The sequence below is a fragment of the Emys orbicularis genome, chromosome 1 (genome assembly GCF_028017835.1).
Source record: "Emys orbicularis isolate rEmyOrb1 chromosome 1, rEmyOrb1.hap1, whole genome shotgun sequence".
Lineage (NCBI taxonomy): Eukaryota > Metazoa > Chordata > Testudines > Emydidae > Emys > Emys orbicularis.
This window is the reverse complement of record NC_088683.1, coordinates 166,673,840-166,690,400: the sequence shown is the minus strand read 5'-3', so window position 1 is coordinate 166,690,400 and position 16,561 is coordinate 166,673,840. Positions and strand designations below refer to the sequence as shown.

General features: G+C 43.9%; 1 protein-coding gene across 1 annotated transcript in view; it reads right to left on the bottom strand.

Moving 5' to 3' along the window:
* The window catches only part of DCBLD2 (discoidin, CUB and LCCL domain containing 2), a 60,947-nt gene extending 45,185 nt beyond the window's left edge, over window positions 1-15,762 (bottom strand). Inside the window, exon 1 of the mRNA XM_065419040.1 lies at window positions 15,666-15,762. Within this exon, the coding sequence (XP_065275112.1) occupies window positions 15,666-15,762 (97 nt within the window). The remainder of the gene's footprint in view (window positions 1-15,665) is intronic.
* Window positions 15,763-16,561: the final 799 nt, after the last annotated feature.

Below are 16,561 nucleotides of genomic sequence, written 5' to 3'. Positions count from 1 at the left end.
GGGTTCCCAAACTACAAATGTTTTTTTTAAAAAAACTATTTTAAAATACTTTGAGACATTTCCCTCCTTCAGCCCCAATCCTGCTCATAGAACTCCTACTGACTTCAGTGGGAGCGACTCTTCATTGTGTGGAAGATCAGCCTCTCCCTCTCGAGAGTTCTCCTTCCCTTCAGGCTCAGCAGGTTTCCCCTTTCTCCACAGTCATTATCATTTGTGTTTATGCAATTTGTTTACAATTTCTGGCACTCAATTCTATTTTGAAACAAAATATGAATTAAAATATATTGCTGTTATTCTGTGGAGAGAAACATAGGTCTGAAGGCAGGAAGGCAACTGGAGAAAGGATCTGAGTGAACAACAGATTATGGATCAAGGGGAGGGGGAAGAGAAGAAAGGCCAAAAGTGTTAAACATGCAGTTTGCCTTTCATGATTTTAACAGCCTGTTTGAGGGGTTTTGCAACCTTTTGTTCTTACATTAAAAGAATTAATTTTAAATATTTCATCATAACAATTTGATCCTTTTCACTTACTTAGTACTACCCATATTCTGGACTAATATAACTTAGCAATTAATGAATTTTATCCATACATGCCAAAGACCTTATAAAGGGGAGTAAACATCACCTCCATTTTATTATAGATGGAGAAACTGAAGCACCACCTTAGCTTTCCAACACCAAATTTATTTGCAGCAAACACTTTGGCATTTAGACTCAATTTAAATTCAACATACAGGATACAGTAACAACATTTTAAAACAGAACTCTCTCAAATTATAATATTATAACAGTTCAAGCATTTGTCTTCTCTGCTACCATACACAAACTAAACTGTCTGTCTCAGAAGAATGGGTAAGGGAGTAGGAGAGAAAAAACAGCTACACAAACCTGTGTCCTAATGAGGGGACTGAGGATAGACAGTAGCTTCAAGGGTACAAGTATGAAGTACCCAACAGCTGACAAAAGAGGCCAACAGAGACAAGGTCTTGTGTATGAGGGGACCTAAGGTTCCGAATGGAGAACACAGCTTTCTAATTCTTCTTTGGACAGGGGCTTCAGCAGCCAATTGTCTAAGTAAGTGAAGATAAAAATCCCTTGTCTCCTTAGATACACTGTTATCAGAGCCAGGCATTTGGTAAAATCTCTGGGTGCGGTGGAGAGGCCAAAGGGTGAGACTCTGTATTGGAAATGCTCTGCAACAAGGGCAAAACATAGATACTTTCAGTGTGACGGTCTTATGGGGGAAACAAAAATATGTATCTTTGATATCGAGAGCAGCAACCCAATCCTGAGTAGACAGGGAGTGAATGATCAGCGCCATAGACAACCTTCTGAACTGAAATTTCCTGATGTATCTGTTTAGAGCTCTGAGATCTAGAACTGGCCTGAGACTTACTTTCTAATCCTGAAAAAGAACGGAACAGGAGTAGAAGGTAGAACCCTTTGCTTCTGGAAATTAACAGTACTTCTTCTATCACCCCGGTGAGTAATAGAGCTTGTACTTCCCCCTCCCCCCTCCTTAATAGTCTTTTGTGGAAAGGGGCCCTGAAAAGGGAGCTGGGGAGGAAGGGATTCGAATTGGATAGTATAACCTTCCTTTACTGTGTCTAAAACCCATCTGTCCAAGGTGATAGTTGTCCGTGGATTGTAGAGTTGGCACAGAGTCTCCAAATATGTGGGGTAGTTTTTCCAGAGGCGGTTCACAGCAGAGGCAACGCGTGGGGAGAATGCGGGGTCACTTGCCTCCCCAGATTTGCTGCTTGTCTTGTACTGAGCATGCTCACACAGACTGAACATGCTCAGTAACACTGCTGAAGCTGGCTACCCTCACTCTGCACCCCTCCCCATCGGCAGGCATGGGTCATCTCTGGTTCACAGCTCTCGATCCTCACGTCAAACCTGCAGCCCGACATTAGTCAGGGAGGATGTGGGTGAGGTATTCTTTGTCCTCACCCTGGGCTTGTAGGATTTCTTCCTCTCCTGGGACTGAGAGGATGTTTGTTGCTGTCGACAGTATGACTGTCTTTTTTGAGAATAGTAAGTCAAAGAAGAAGGTGGAAAGTGTTACCTGTGATACCTGAACACAGGAGTAGGTAGTTTCCTGTGGTAGGGAGGCAGTAGCCCCAGAGATCTTGCTGTGGAGGGAGTCTCTTTCATCTTTTACAATACCTCATCAGTTTTTGCACTAAACAGTCCATCCCCATTCAATGGGGATCCTCTGTTTTAGATCTTGTTTCCATAGGAAGAGAAGATGGTCATACCCATATATGCCTATGGAGAGCTATTGCTGATACCACACATCTTGAGGCAGTATCAGAGACATCAAATGATCCCCTGAAGACATGTTTGGCCATGTTCTGGCCCTCTTTGATGAGAGCTGATGTTCACTGAAAACTCCCAGAATCAATAAAAGTTAAGATTGATATCTTCTCCAGGAGTTGAAACTAATACTTAGCCACAATGGCTTCATGATCTGCCACACAAGTTTAGGGAAGATGAAGAAAACATTTTTTTCCTCTAGAAAGTCCAACTTCTTCCCTTCTTTATCATAAGGAGTAAGAAAGTTGAAAACCTGGCCTAGATCTTTGAAATGTTACTGCTATAATGAGAGTGTTAGGCTGAGGGTGAACATGAAAATAAGAGAATCCCTCATGCAGTATCTGGTATAACTTATCATCCTTTTTTAAAATTGGTTGGAACAGTGACAGATTGGATCAGAGGGATTGTGCTAGCTGCCAAAACCATTCTAACGTAGGTGACAAGACCTTACGCCCTGCAGTAGAACTTAAATGTCAACAACTGGATGTGGGGTCTCCTCCAAAGCCACTGATGGTAATTGTACAATATTTTTTGTAATTGTACAAAATGTTTACAATACTTGAAGAGAGAATCAAACACTTACTGAAGGGGAAAGGATCTATATGAAAGGACACATTGGTAATGGATACTTACTTAAACATGTAGTAAACTTTGTATGAATGGATCACAAAAGAACACTGATTATCAAAGCCTGAAATGACATAGTTTTATCATTAGTGAGTGGACGTCATAGCCAATGCGTAGCTATCTTGAGTACAGACACACATCCCAGGACTTTAGGTTGTGGCTTTCAGATTTTGGCAAGATGCAGCAAAAAGCTGCCTGCTGCAATGAGGTCTATGAAGTAAACTGTGGCCTGGTCTACACTACAAAGTTAGGTCGACCTAAGCCGCCTTGTGTCGACCCCACTGTGCACGTGTCTACAATCTACACTTAAATTTGTCTCCCACCAATGCAAGAGCCCCGTTACGGCAATGCAGCAACATCACCTCCCCGAACAGCTTTGAGCCATGGTCTATGTACTGAGGTCAACGCAGCACAAGTGTAGACATTGTGTTGCCTATGTCAACCCTACCAGTATTCCAGCAGCTATCCCACGCCTGACCCTAACCGCTCTAGTCACAAATGTGAACTCCCTTGCCTAGGGGTCACAGAGACCAGAAGACCCCCTTCCCTTTAAAGCCCTGTGCATTTTTGAAATGGCTTTTCCTGACTGTCTAGCTTGGCAAGCACACCTAACAACTCTCCATTGTTGTGTGCAGCTGGCCAGCTGACCACGCTGACTACATGATCCAGGCATGCTCCAGCTTGGAGTAGACTGAAGATATTGGATCTCTTGGGCCTGTGGAGAGAAGAGGCTGTGCAAGCACAGTTATGGATCAGCTGCAGAAACATGAACATCTATGAGGAGATTGCACGGAGGATGCAGGAGAAAGGGAACGACAGGGACTAGCAGCAGTGCCGTGTGAAAGCCAACGAACTATGACAGCCATACCAGAAGGCCAGGGAGGCCAACAGTTGATCTGGTGCCAAACCACAGACCTGCCGCTTTTACGAAGAGCTGCATGCCATACTTGGTGGCACCACCATCCCACACACCACCATCAATACCTCAGAGGAGACCAAACCACAGACCTCTGGCTTGAAAAGTGAGGACAAAATGAAGATGGAGGAGGAGGAGGAGAAGGAGAAGGGACACGTGACTGGGGGTCCAGCTATGAAGTCAGCCAGAACATATTTGAGACTCTACCACAGTCCAGTCAGTCCCAGCAGCAAAGTATGGGCAAGCCTGATGCAAGGGAAGGAACCTCAGATCAGTGTGTAAATTTATTTCCTATTACTGTGCTGGCACCTCCGACTTAACAGGACACAGCTATTGACTTTTCATTAGTTTACTCATACTTGAAGAGGTAGCAGTAGAACAAAGAGAGGTAGAGTTGTTATCTGCTTTTCATTGCCCTGAAGAGTTAGGCAAAGGGGTCATACGGAGCAGTTTATGTACACAGGGATGGCACCTGAATCCTCCCGAGAGATCTTGATGAAACTTTCATGGAGGTACACCACAATCCTCTCCTGAAGGTTTCTAGGGATGTCAGACTTATATCTTCCCCTGAAGTCCCATGCCACTCAGCGATAACTTTGGCAGGTACCATTGCAGTAAACAGGCTAGCAGCATGTGGGCCAAGGTGGCTTCGGGATGCCAGCAGCCACTATGCTCTCTCTGCCTTTGTTACCCTCAGGAGTGAGATATGAGCTAAAATCACCACCTCCTGTGGGAAATAGTGCCAATATTCAGCACCATTGCCCTATACTCATAGTTTCATGCAACCACGCAATTCCCTCCGCATTACCCTCATACCTGGTGGGCCGCACTCACCCTGGCTGGTGCTTAGTGGCGCTATGCACAAGGACTCCTAAGCAGACGTGTCAATGAGCAGGTCATTTAAAATTTTAGGGGAGCAAGGGAAGGGAGTGATGAATCTTAACTTTCGCTTTCCATTGTGTATATACTGACAATGGTACCTGTGTGTGTTTTATCTGCCGTTGCTGCCTTAAGGGGTTCCTGTGCCACATCCACTGAATGTCTGAGTCAGAAAAGGAAGAGAAAGAAGAGGACTTGGGATGACATGTTCAATGAAATCCTGCAAGCCAGTGCTGCATCAAACCATGAGCACAGGGTCTGGAGGGTGAACACTGCAGACAACCTGGAGAAGAAAAGAGTGGAAAGGAGAAAAGCCAAGAAGTCCCAGTAGGAAAAGGAGAGGGAGATGCACCAGGACATAATGGGGCCTCTCCAGCAGCAAACAAATGCTGCAGACTCTTGTGGACCTACAGGTTCAACAATCCCAGGCTCGCCTCTCTTTGCAGTCCATGGAGAACTCCATTGCAGCACTCCCTACACCTCTTCACACAAGATTCCATGTGGTATCAGGGACCACTGCACTACCCCTACCACTTCACCCCAGGGGGCATTAAGGACAACCGCAGCTTCACATGCACTGACCTGTGAAAGCCATGGCTGGTGTATGTGTAGCTAAAATGGACATGAACATTCTTTCCCCTTAATAAATTAAAAGAATGGGATTTATGAAGTTTTTGATGTATTTGCTTTAAAATTTTCTTTTCACTGATTTTGTTACAGAATAAAATTATAATACTTACAGCATAATTCATCTGTATTAGTTCACGACATATGCTACAGAATGCCAACCATTTCTGAAAGCAACCAATTGCTTGTTACTGTACAATATGACAACTCGTAGGATCAGTGACAGACAAAATTAATAGGTGCACTGACAGTGTTATATTCATAGATGTTCACCAAGCACCACCAATTCCTAACAGGCAGCAAAACAGCGAGGCCAGGTACAGCACAGTACACCACAACATGTTACTGTGGCTCAATGTTAAAGTGCTCTTTCAAAGTACCCATACCTCCGCATTGAATTCATTTAATAGCCCTGGTATCTAGCTGTTCAAACTCAGCAGACAGACGTTCCACCTCCGCCCTGGCAGAAACTTCTCCCCCTTTGCTTCACAGATATTATGCAGAACACAGCAGGCAGCTATAACTATTGGGACATTTTTCTCACTGAGATCCAATCTTGTCTGTAAACAATTCCAGTGTCCCTTCAATCCAACAAAAGTGCATTCAACTGTCATTCTGCACCAGCCGAATCAGTAGTTGACTCGCTCCTTGGTGCTGTCAAGTTGGCCAGTCTACAGCTTCATGAGCCAGGGGAGCCAGGGGTAGGCTGGGTCCCCCAGGATCCCGATTGGCATTTCTACATCACCAATGAGAAATAAAGTCCCTGTTGGTAGTTTTCTGAGCAGTCCTGTGTTCTTAAAGACGCAAGCATTATGCACCTTCCCTGACCAGCCCACATTGATATTGGTGGATGCTATCACAGATGTCATCACTGTTAGTTATTTCATGCTTAAAACGCGCAACAAATGAGTAGTAATCATATTACGAAGATCGACACAAGCATTATCCCAAGTGTAGGGCACATGGTGGGGTTGCAAAGGATGGGTGATTATTTCCATTTTCCCGAAGGGCAGGACTCAGCTTTCAAAATCTGGGAAATGCTGATTCATGTTATTAGTATAGAGAAGGCTGCAAAAGTCAGCCCAGGCAATGCCACTAACAGACTGGAGGGAAATTATGTTTTCAAAGAAGGTCAAATGACTTAGGTGATATACGGCAACAGTGACCAAAAAAATTTAAGAATGTTTTCACTTACTTCATTTGAGCACAACTCAACAGTTTGATTTAACATTTTGAGTTGTGGATGTAAAGTATACATTCGCTATATCCTTTATATTGAGTGTAAAATGCATCCTGGGATTAATAAGGAGAATCTCAAGAAGTTGTAAATGAAGTAGTAGTTGATGAATATTTTAAAGAGGACTGTGCTAAGCTAGTGAGGCCTGATCTCATCTGGCCTCAAAAGATGAGTAGGGCTGGGCTGGATCACTACTTGGAGGAGGGATCTCCTAGACCAAAGGGGCCTATAGAACACACACATTTTCTATCCACCACCTCAGAAACCTCCAATAGGACTACCACTAATTGGAAAAGGAAAAGGAAAGCTAGCCAATTATAATTCCTGCTCTTAAAAGGCACCTCTTCTGAAATTTCCAGCATCAGTGGGTAAAGCGCTCCCATAGAGCTGCTGCTTCAGCATGCCAGAGACAGACCAGAATTACCAAGGGAGCCCTTCAAGTGACATTAACCCACAAAAGGAGAACTGGGCTCCCCTTCCATAGTCCCTTCTACCATAGCCTCCAAATACAAACTTGTTCCTCCCCAGGACTCTTGCACATCCTTGCTAACTACACTATTACTCCATTTCCTCAAAGCTCCAACCCTCCCCCTCATCCCATATCCCTGCTATCCAGCATGTCTCACCAGAGTATGTCCAAGACACAGGTGGTGAGTAAGACAGGCAGAGTCAAAACAGAATTAGCTGACGGATATCAGCAGCTCTGTCAGTTAAACTTGGCAGAACTGCATTAGGTTACGACCAGGATTTGAAAAATTCACTCAATACCTCCAAGAACAAGGATAAGGCTACTTGCCAAGCCGAATACACCTGTACTCCGAGCTGTACTCCATCCTAATTAGGTATCCCCAAAATCTTGGGCCCAAAGAGCAGTCTCTCCTGACAGCTGAAGTTTGTACTCCTAATTATCAGGGCCGGCTCCAGGCACCAGCCTGGCAAGCAGGTGCTTGGGGCGGCCACTCCGGAGAGGGGCGGCACATCCAGCTATTCGGTGGCAATTCGGTGGACGGTCCCTCACTCCCGCTCGGAGCGAAGGACCTCCCGCTGAATTGCCGCCGCAGATCGCGATCGCGGCTTTTTTTTTTTTTTGGGCTGCTTGGGGCGGCCCAAACCCTGGAGCCGGCCCTGCTAATTATTGCCAGAGGCTCCATACAAATATCAAATAAATTAGTGTTGTCCTCCCACCCACAAAAAGAACGTATGCTCCCCAACACCACACATACAGACAAACAGATTAATACTGGACAAGCCCCTGCTCCCCTCAATAAATTTTATTCTGTTCAAACACAGAGTCCTTTGTTGTATAGCAGAAGATGAAGGTTTTCCTCCTGGATCAGATCCTAGTCCAACCAGGGAGAACGCAATGGTGTTAGGAGCAGGGAAGCCCCAACCAACCTGATGACTAGTAACAGAAAGGGCCCTGCTTTCCACCTTAGCAGAGGGCTCTTGCATGGGTGTGGCCCCTTGCCACTGCCACTCACCCAAGCAAAAGGCTCTACAGAAGTCCTTTCTGTAACCCTAGAAGATCTCTACTGGGTAGCCGCAGGAAGTAGCCACACACAGTCTGCTACCTGGCTTGTTGGGAACCCTACAGAGTGGATACAAATCAATTATTTAAATTTTGTTAAAAAAAAAAAAAAACAGACCCTATTTAAATTGAATACAGGTTTATTTTAAAAAATGATATAATTAAATTTGAAATGCCCACAATTTATGTTAAGGCTTAAACTTACTATCATCTATTAAAATCATTTACATTAAATAATTAATATTAAGCAGTACATTTGCTGACCAGTTTTAAAGAAGTCAAACCACTGAATGAGTGGAAGTCGCTGGTTAGGCACCTGGAGCCAGAGTTTACTAAAATGCTAAACCAGCTTTTGACAACAGTAGCCTCTTCTGCAGATGCAGACAGGATATTTTCTTTATTTGAGTTTATTCAACTAGTTCAGTCCAATGCCTAGTTCATTCAAAGTTGAGAAACAAATTGGAAATTGAAAAAGCAGGAAAGTTTGTTTCCCTCTTTCATGATATGAATAAAAACTGGGTGTGAGAGGATTAGATCTATTAATTCTGAAATCCTGAAGGACGTGGTGAGCAGAAACAACCAGTTTCAATTCACTGACTACAGATAATACTTACTTTGTTTAATAAATCAGTTAGTTTTAAATACAAAACATGTTTTGATCAACTTTTTTTCCTTATTTATCTAGCACATGTAAGGTAGTTTTCTTTCGCTAATAATAAATTTTAAAATGCTGTTTTTGCACATTTTTAATTAAATTAATTTTTTAATCCAAATTCCACTTCACACAAATTACAACTAAAACATTTATGGTCTAGTAAATAAGAAATGCATCATTCCCTACTTTTTAACAACAATGAAAAATTAAGAATTTGAATAAACATATGCTAAGCTAAGTAAGTGTTTAAATGTGTGTGTATAGGTATAATGTATCCTCCTTGTCAGCAAAAAGTATTACCAAATTTAGTAGAAAGGCTATATTTAGTTGCAAATCAACATTTTTTAATGTTTACCAAACAACAAGAATCAATCTTTCTTTATAAAAACAAAGCAGTACAAATGCAAAACAAGATTAAAAATCTGACTATTTAATTCAAGGTTTCCTGCTACATTATTTAAATCAATCTACACTGGACACATACATTACTCTACTCCAAGGGGAAGTACTCCTCTACTGCCCCCTGCTCCAGGAAGTTTGAGGGTATCCCCCAGTGGCAGCCAGCCCACTCACACTGGCTGATTAACAGCAGCAGCAGCCACAGGAGCTCCTCTGTAACACAACACCAGTGGTGTCAGTTGAGCTGTCTCTCTGCAGCCTTGGGATGACACTGCTGCATTGCTTTTATCTTAAGTACTTAAATTTGGATGGTCATCTTTTCAACCATAGGGGCTAGAAACTTATTTTTTCTTTTAAATTCAAGATTAGACCATTCTGAAGTCAATGACACGCATCCTGAGAAGATTCATACTCATCATGGATATTTGAGGACGTGGATTTTTCACACCCTGGTTATAAGAAGTAAAGGGAAATAATTCTTCATGTGTTTGATTTTGAAATTTCAAAATAGCTTATATTCAAATATGTATTTTTGAAGTTTGGCATTTTTGGTGGTTATGGTAATTTAGAAGAAAACATAACAGGGGGGAGGGGGAGGAGCTATATTTCAAAGAGGTACATTTTAAGATGTTTCATCTCCAAGAGTTAAAGATTTTATTGAAAAAAATTAGAAAGAAAATTAAATTATTCTCAACGATTTTTGTGTCAAATTTGGAGCCTAAATTCAAAGAAAAAAAACCAATGGGAGTTTACTCCTGCTTTAAGTGTAAATTACAACACAACCTTAAGTATGGAGTCACTACAGATACCTCCATTACATATCAGCCAAATGTATGAGTTGCTTTATTAATAAAAAGCAGAGAAGGCCCTTACCCTAACGATCTAAATAAATTCCAAGCTACTGAAACACTTCTGAATTTCTATGTTGAAAAAAAGTAAGCATCGTCCTTTTCTCACTTGGTTGTTTTGTTACTGGACAGCCAAAATAACTTAGGTTTAACTGATGAATAGGCCACACTGAGTACAAGACAATAGCTGAACATCTGTTAAGTGCAGAAGTTCCCAAGATGAGGTCCACGGAGAGCTGGCTGATTACGTGATGCTGGCTCTCTCTCTCATTTCCAGCTGCTAAACGGCATTAAAAGCAACTAAAAAATACATTAGATACTTTCACAATATTACTTTTCCATGTAAGCAACTGCTATCATTGCCCCAAGGATGTTATATAATCACGAGAGCAACGGGAGTTGGTCTGCACAACTGTGAATAGAATAGGTGGTGATCCAAGAGAATCTGTATTAAAATATGGTCCTCACTACAAAGTAGTTTGAGAAACTGTGTGTTGAATTTCTCACTAATTCCTCATTATCATCTATCACTATTATAACATGTCAAACAGCAGACTGTTTTACAAATATAGGATAGCAGATTAGAATGTCCACAAGACACAAAAACTGGTATGTTACTTTTTGATTGTTACTGAGAATGTGGAAGAAACTGTTAAGTGAGAGCAGAGCTCAAACACAGCCAAGAACACACAAGAGCTTTCTAGCAATTGATAACATTTCTTATGTGTGGAATGAGATTATTATGCTCTTGAGTATTTTACAACTGCTGTCATACTGATTAAAACGTGGGTAATCTATAATGTACATTCTTCCATGTTGAATGAAAAACATTACAAGATGGCATGCATATTTTACCTTTTGTTTCTTCGTATACGATTATATTGCAAAACACACTGGGAAACTATCAAACCTTGTTCAAATTATTATAGGCGGGGCTGGCAGCACAACCCATTATTAAGGTTGCCCAGCACTTCCCACTATAAAACTCTGTTTTCAGTTGCTTATAACTTTACCAAACGGTAACCCTTTAAGCTGAAATATTTTGTTGTGGGTATTTGCCTCAGGCTGAATTTTTTTGGAAAACTTCAGCCAAAACTTTTTTGCCATTTCTGAGAATGAGACTGGGGGCTGGACTAGATGACCTCCCGGGGTCCTTCCAACCCTGATATTCTATGATATGTTGTTTTGCTCATGTTAAACAATTCTTGAGACACTTCCTTTGAGAAGTTCTACCAGCTCCATACTTTGGAGCAGCAACTTGAAATTTGCCAAGGGGTGACCTCTCTGTCCGGAATGTACCTTTTGCAATCCCCATGAAAAGCCACCCAAAGGTGTATAAGTTATTATCTTTGAAAAATCCCAATTTTCACATGGTCGGTCAAGACTTGCCAGAGCTTCGTAGCTAAATTCCTTGAAGATTACATCTGCCCTGGGTATGCCCCAGCTTGGGCCTAAGCAGGACTTTCCCTGCAACTCCAGCTTTGAACTGCCAGGGGCCAAGTCAAAGCCAGGCATCAGAACTCAAGAGCAGGGAGCCTGTGTCTCCTGTGCTCTCAATGACTCCCTCATTGGGCCCAGGCAGCAGGGAAGAGGAAGCTGCCTGATTCAACTGTAGAAAGGACCAGAGCCAGACCTTGGGGAGTAAACTGGGCCTAGGAGCTGGAGGGGGAGGACGGGAGGAATGGGGAGACAGGGACTAGAGGCTGGCCCGGGGAAAAGAAGGAAACTGGGAACAGCTAGGCAAAGAGAGCTAGGGTGGGAGAGGGAACGAGGTATGGGAAAGGGGAGATAGACATAGTGAGAGGCCAGGTGTATGGGAAGAACTGGGAGAAGGAACTCATGGGGGGGGGGGAAACAAGACACTAAGATTAGATAAGGGAGACTGGGAGCCAGTGGGGTTGGGGGCACCAGAGGAGAAGGAGAGGCACAGATAGGCAGAGGAGCCACAAAATGCCAGGGGGTAGTGGAGACTGGGCTCAGGGAGGGAAGGGGAGACTGGGGCTGTGATGGCGAGTCCAGACTAAGGGGCTAGGATTGGCTAGGCAAAGAGACTGCAATGGGGAGGCAAAGCCTGAGGAGTGAGACTGACTAGGTGAGGAGAATGGAACGGGGGGAGGGGGGAGAGGAAACAGGAATGGAAGGGGGGGAGGCACAGAAAAAGTCAAGTTTGGGGGGAATGGCAGAAGAGTCTGTACCCAATACAGCAAACTTCTCTCCACAGCTGTAATGGAACTAAAAATTCCTGATTCTCACCATTCTTCTGCTGTCAGCAAATATCCATGAAACTCAATGGTGTCTCATTCTGGTCTAGTGCTGGTCTACACATAGAAGATGACAAGTTACTATTGCTATCTGCTCAAGTGGCAGAGGGCCATGAGTGGATCTAAAGATTCCAGTCATGTGAGTGTCAATATGATGGCACATGATGGAATTTGTTTTTTCAGGGTTAGTTTTATTTTTAACCTAGAAAATTACAGGTACAAAAAATGTTAAAAGAACATTACTAAGCTTGTAAAGTCAAGCACTCAAAAGTTAAGTGAGTAACCTGTGCAACCTTAAATCAGTCCCCTTGTGCATATGCATAATGATAGTCTTTAACGACATGATCACGTACTATTTTTTCTACAGGACCCCTGCCTCATTGAGTGCACAGGATGTACCTGCTCTGGGGATGAATCAGGACTGTGTAATGAAGGCTGTTGTCTGTAGGACCCCTGCCTCTTTGTTGCATGAATCGGAAGGGGTGTAGTGAATGAGGCAGAGGATTGCAGGGACAGAAAGGATGGTCTCATGGTTAAGGCAGTGGGTCACTGTTTGGGTATTCTTCATTTTATGCATGCCTGACTTGAGACCTTGGGGCCTGATTAGCAGAAGCATACACATCTGCAAATGAAGTCAATGGAAGCTGTGCTCTGAATGTATAAAATGCTATATAACACTAAGTACTCTGAAAAATCAGATCCTAGTGTCTCAAATTGGGGAAACTTTTAATCTTACTCTTCTGGGCCGTCATAGCACCCACTCACTTTACAGGGATATTGTGAAGATAATTAATATTTTTCGAGCACTTTGATATTATAGTTATGACCACCATAGAAAAGCCCTAGAGGAAATTAATCATGTTATCTTCAGAGCAGGGTTTGTGCAGATTAGAAAACCTAGGGCCACATACTGAACAACGAGGCAAAAAAATAGTGAACAGCTTCTCATAAAGTGAGCACTGTCCATTCTGAACACTGAATGAGGAACGAGTCCTTTGAAAAAAATAGTATGAGCATGTAATTAAAGACTGCATCATAATGCATATGTAAACGGGGGCTGAATTAAGATTACATAGGCATTTCCTGACTTTTTTTGTGCTAGTCTTTGCAATCTCAATAATGTTCTTTTAAACATTTTGTGCGTTTTGCATATAGTAGTTTCTCGTGTGTTTTTCATAGAATTTTTCATGGATTACATAGGGAGGAAGTGTTTTAACTTACTCTGGAACTCTTTAACCAAATAGGACTATTATAGCTTTTAATAGTGCTCTCCACCCTCCACCCCTGGAAGCAGATTGATGTTATTCTTTGCCAAAAAACCTGAAGAATATTTTTCGCAAAGAAACAATACAACACATATCTAACTTTTCTACAACGTCCTGACAATCACTCATATTGACCAGCACTGAATTCAGCAACACTGGGGCCACAAAACTTTAGAACAACCTCCCCTTTTACTGCCCTTTTAAACAAAATTTGCCATTTAATCTAGTTCTCACCTCACAGAAATGTCTGAATTCAGGAGAAATGTGTGATTTCAAAGGACACCGTCAACTTGAAAGCTAGTGTAGGGGTTCCCAAACGTTTTCACGGATGGGCATCTTAAAGAGTTTGTCTTGTGGATCAACAGCTTTCCCATTCACAATGTGGCATTCCTGTGGCTACTATGGCAATTGCTTTCTACTAGTGTTACTTTTACATGGGAAGTAGCGTATTTTTAATTTCTTTTCATGCAGTTAGCTGGAAACAAGGTGGAAAGGCCGAACTGTGTGGTTACTATGCTCTGTGGACTACTGTTTGTGCAACCTCTGATACAGGTCAAAAAATGAGTTAAATGTAGATTAACACTACTACTGTCTTTGAATCCCCCTGTAGTTTACAATTTAAAAAAATGTTTTCTTCTCCTGTATTGCCATCTGAAAGACACGCAAAAACAGAGAAAACTGTGTAAAGTCAGCATCACTATTTCTAATGTACAGTCAGAAGCAAAGTAAACTGAAAAATATAAAATATTTTTTCCTCACATCTCTTATTTACAATCTTAGGTACAGAATGGAGATTTTTAAGATGGTGAGGATTCCCTTCAGCCATTTTTTTCTAGCATTAAATCAAAGTGATAGTTAATCTTACACTCCGGTTCTTTCACCATTGTCAAAAGACCAAATGTTGCCTTGTTTTCAGCACACATAAGTGTGCAGTGAGTTATTTCACGAAAAAAGGAGACATCTCATTAACTTTCCTAAAAGAATTGTGCATTTTATGGCTAATCTGCCAAAGATGTCCCTTTTACCCCTGTACACATTATGTTACATATCTCTAGTGTCTAACTCTGGTTTTATAAATTAACCACTCTTAACTCCTGCCTTCTAGCTGATCCCAGTTTGCACGCATTGTGGAAAGAAAAAAACCTGCAAGTCGTTGTCAACATACTGAAGATCCCACAGAAACCATATTTCAAATATACACACCACCCCAACATTAGTATTGCCCTTTTACCCACCAGCTCCTGAACTTGCATTTTCCAATGTTTCTTGAAATCACCTCAGAAATACAACAACATGCAATTCAGAAAAAGAACGTACCAGGAAATCACACACAATAATATGATGCAAACACAGGAGCGAACAGATTCCTGCTCCCCAAACCCTGGAAGGAATCTCCCTATACTCTTCGTTTATTATCCTCCTACACGCATCCCGCTTGTGTGAAAGCCTCCCACTCAACTTTTAATTTGGGCTGAAGCAACATTAAAATGATACAACCAAAGCCAAATTCCTCCCACATTAGGACAGGTGTGGAGGTATTTCCCCACCTCCCTCGCTAATCTTAGGGGAACAACTCAGTGACTGATGGGAAATGGGGAGTGGGGGGTACATCTCCTCGGATAGCGATGATCACTACTCTCATGGAACCTGAGATTAGGAAGAGGGAGTACCAGGCATCCCCTCTTCTCCATCCCCACTACACAGGGCTGTGTGGGGTGACAAATCTCTAGGACTTGAGGCTGAGGACACCAGACCCCCCTCGAGTAGCGATGAAGACCCCAGAGCAGGGGTTACAGGCACTGGACACCTCTTTCCCCCTTTATTTGCAGAAGCGGGGATGGGGGCAGCCCTGGGGTTTGGGACAGGGCGGGCAGGTCAAACACGGGGGGCGGGGGGTACAAGCCAGACGCCCCGGAGATTTGTGGGCTGCCCACAAGACACCCGCCCCCGAGGTAACGGGTGAACCAGGGGCGGAGGGTAAATACCCGCCTCCGGGCGCTGAGGACTCCTGGAGGAGCAGCGGGGGGGTCCCTGCCTCTCACCCCCCCGGCAGACCCATCCCCCAGCGGGCGTGGGGGTCTGTCACTCCCGCGCTCACACGCACCTTTCTGCGCCCCGGCGCCCCGCAGCAGCAGCAGCAGGAGCAGCGCGGCGGCCGCCGGCCGGGTCCCCGCGGGGAGCGGGCGCTCCGGGCTCAGCATGCCCCGCGGCGTCTCCAGCGCGGCCGCCCGCTGCCCCCGTGCATCCCGCGGGCCGCGCCGGCCGCTGCGCTCCCCTGCCCCGCGGCCGGCAACGGGACCAGCCAGCGGTGCCGCCCCCGGGCTCAGCCCCTCCTGCCGCCGCCGCCGAGCCCGCGCACCGCCCCCTGCCAGGGGCGCAACCGCTTCCGGGTCTGCGGCTCCGACCCCGGCCGCCCCCTCCTCCTCGTCTCTGAGTCTGGGGCTGCGGCCTCCCAAATCCCCCCCTCTACACACACACACACACACAGCGGGGGCGGGGAGGCGCCACAGAAAAGTAAACACCCCTCCCCCCCCAAACTTGGTGTTCATTAAAAAAAAAAAATCTAACCTAAACCGCAAAACACACACACACCACATTCACCAGGAATCCCCCCAGATAGACCCACAATCTTCCACCCCGCAAACATTAACAGAGACCAGAAAGATACTAACGTGTGTCCCCCCGCCAACACACCCCAATGCAGGAATACATCACAGCTGGAAGGCAATGTAGGAAAGGAAAACCAGACAATATGCCAGCAAAAGAGACTTGGCTTCAGGCAATTTGTCACTGTGAACCCAATTAAAGTAGTTGCACTCCTATAGTTGCTGCTCCTGCTCTCCCTAGGTTGTCCTTGAGAAGTCCCAAACATCTACTTTGGGTCACAAAACCTCAAATCACCATCTGATCAGATCTCCACCAGACCTAGACAGGCAAAGGTGCACACAGTACTGCTCCAAGAGCTCATAATACATGCCCTAAATTAAAAAATGTGCATGA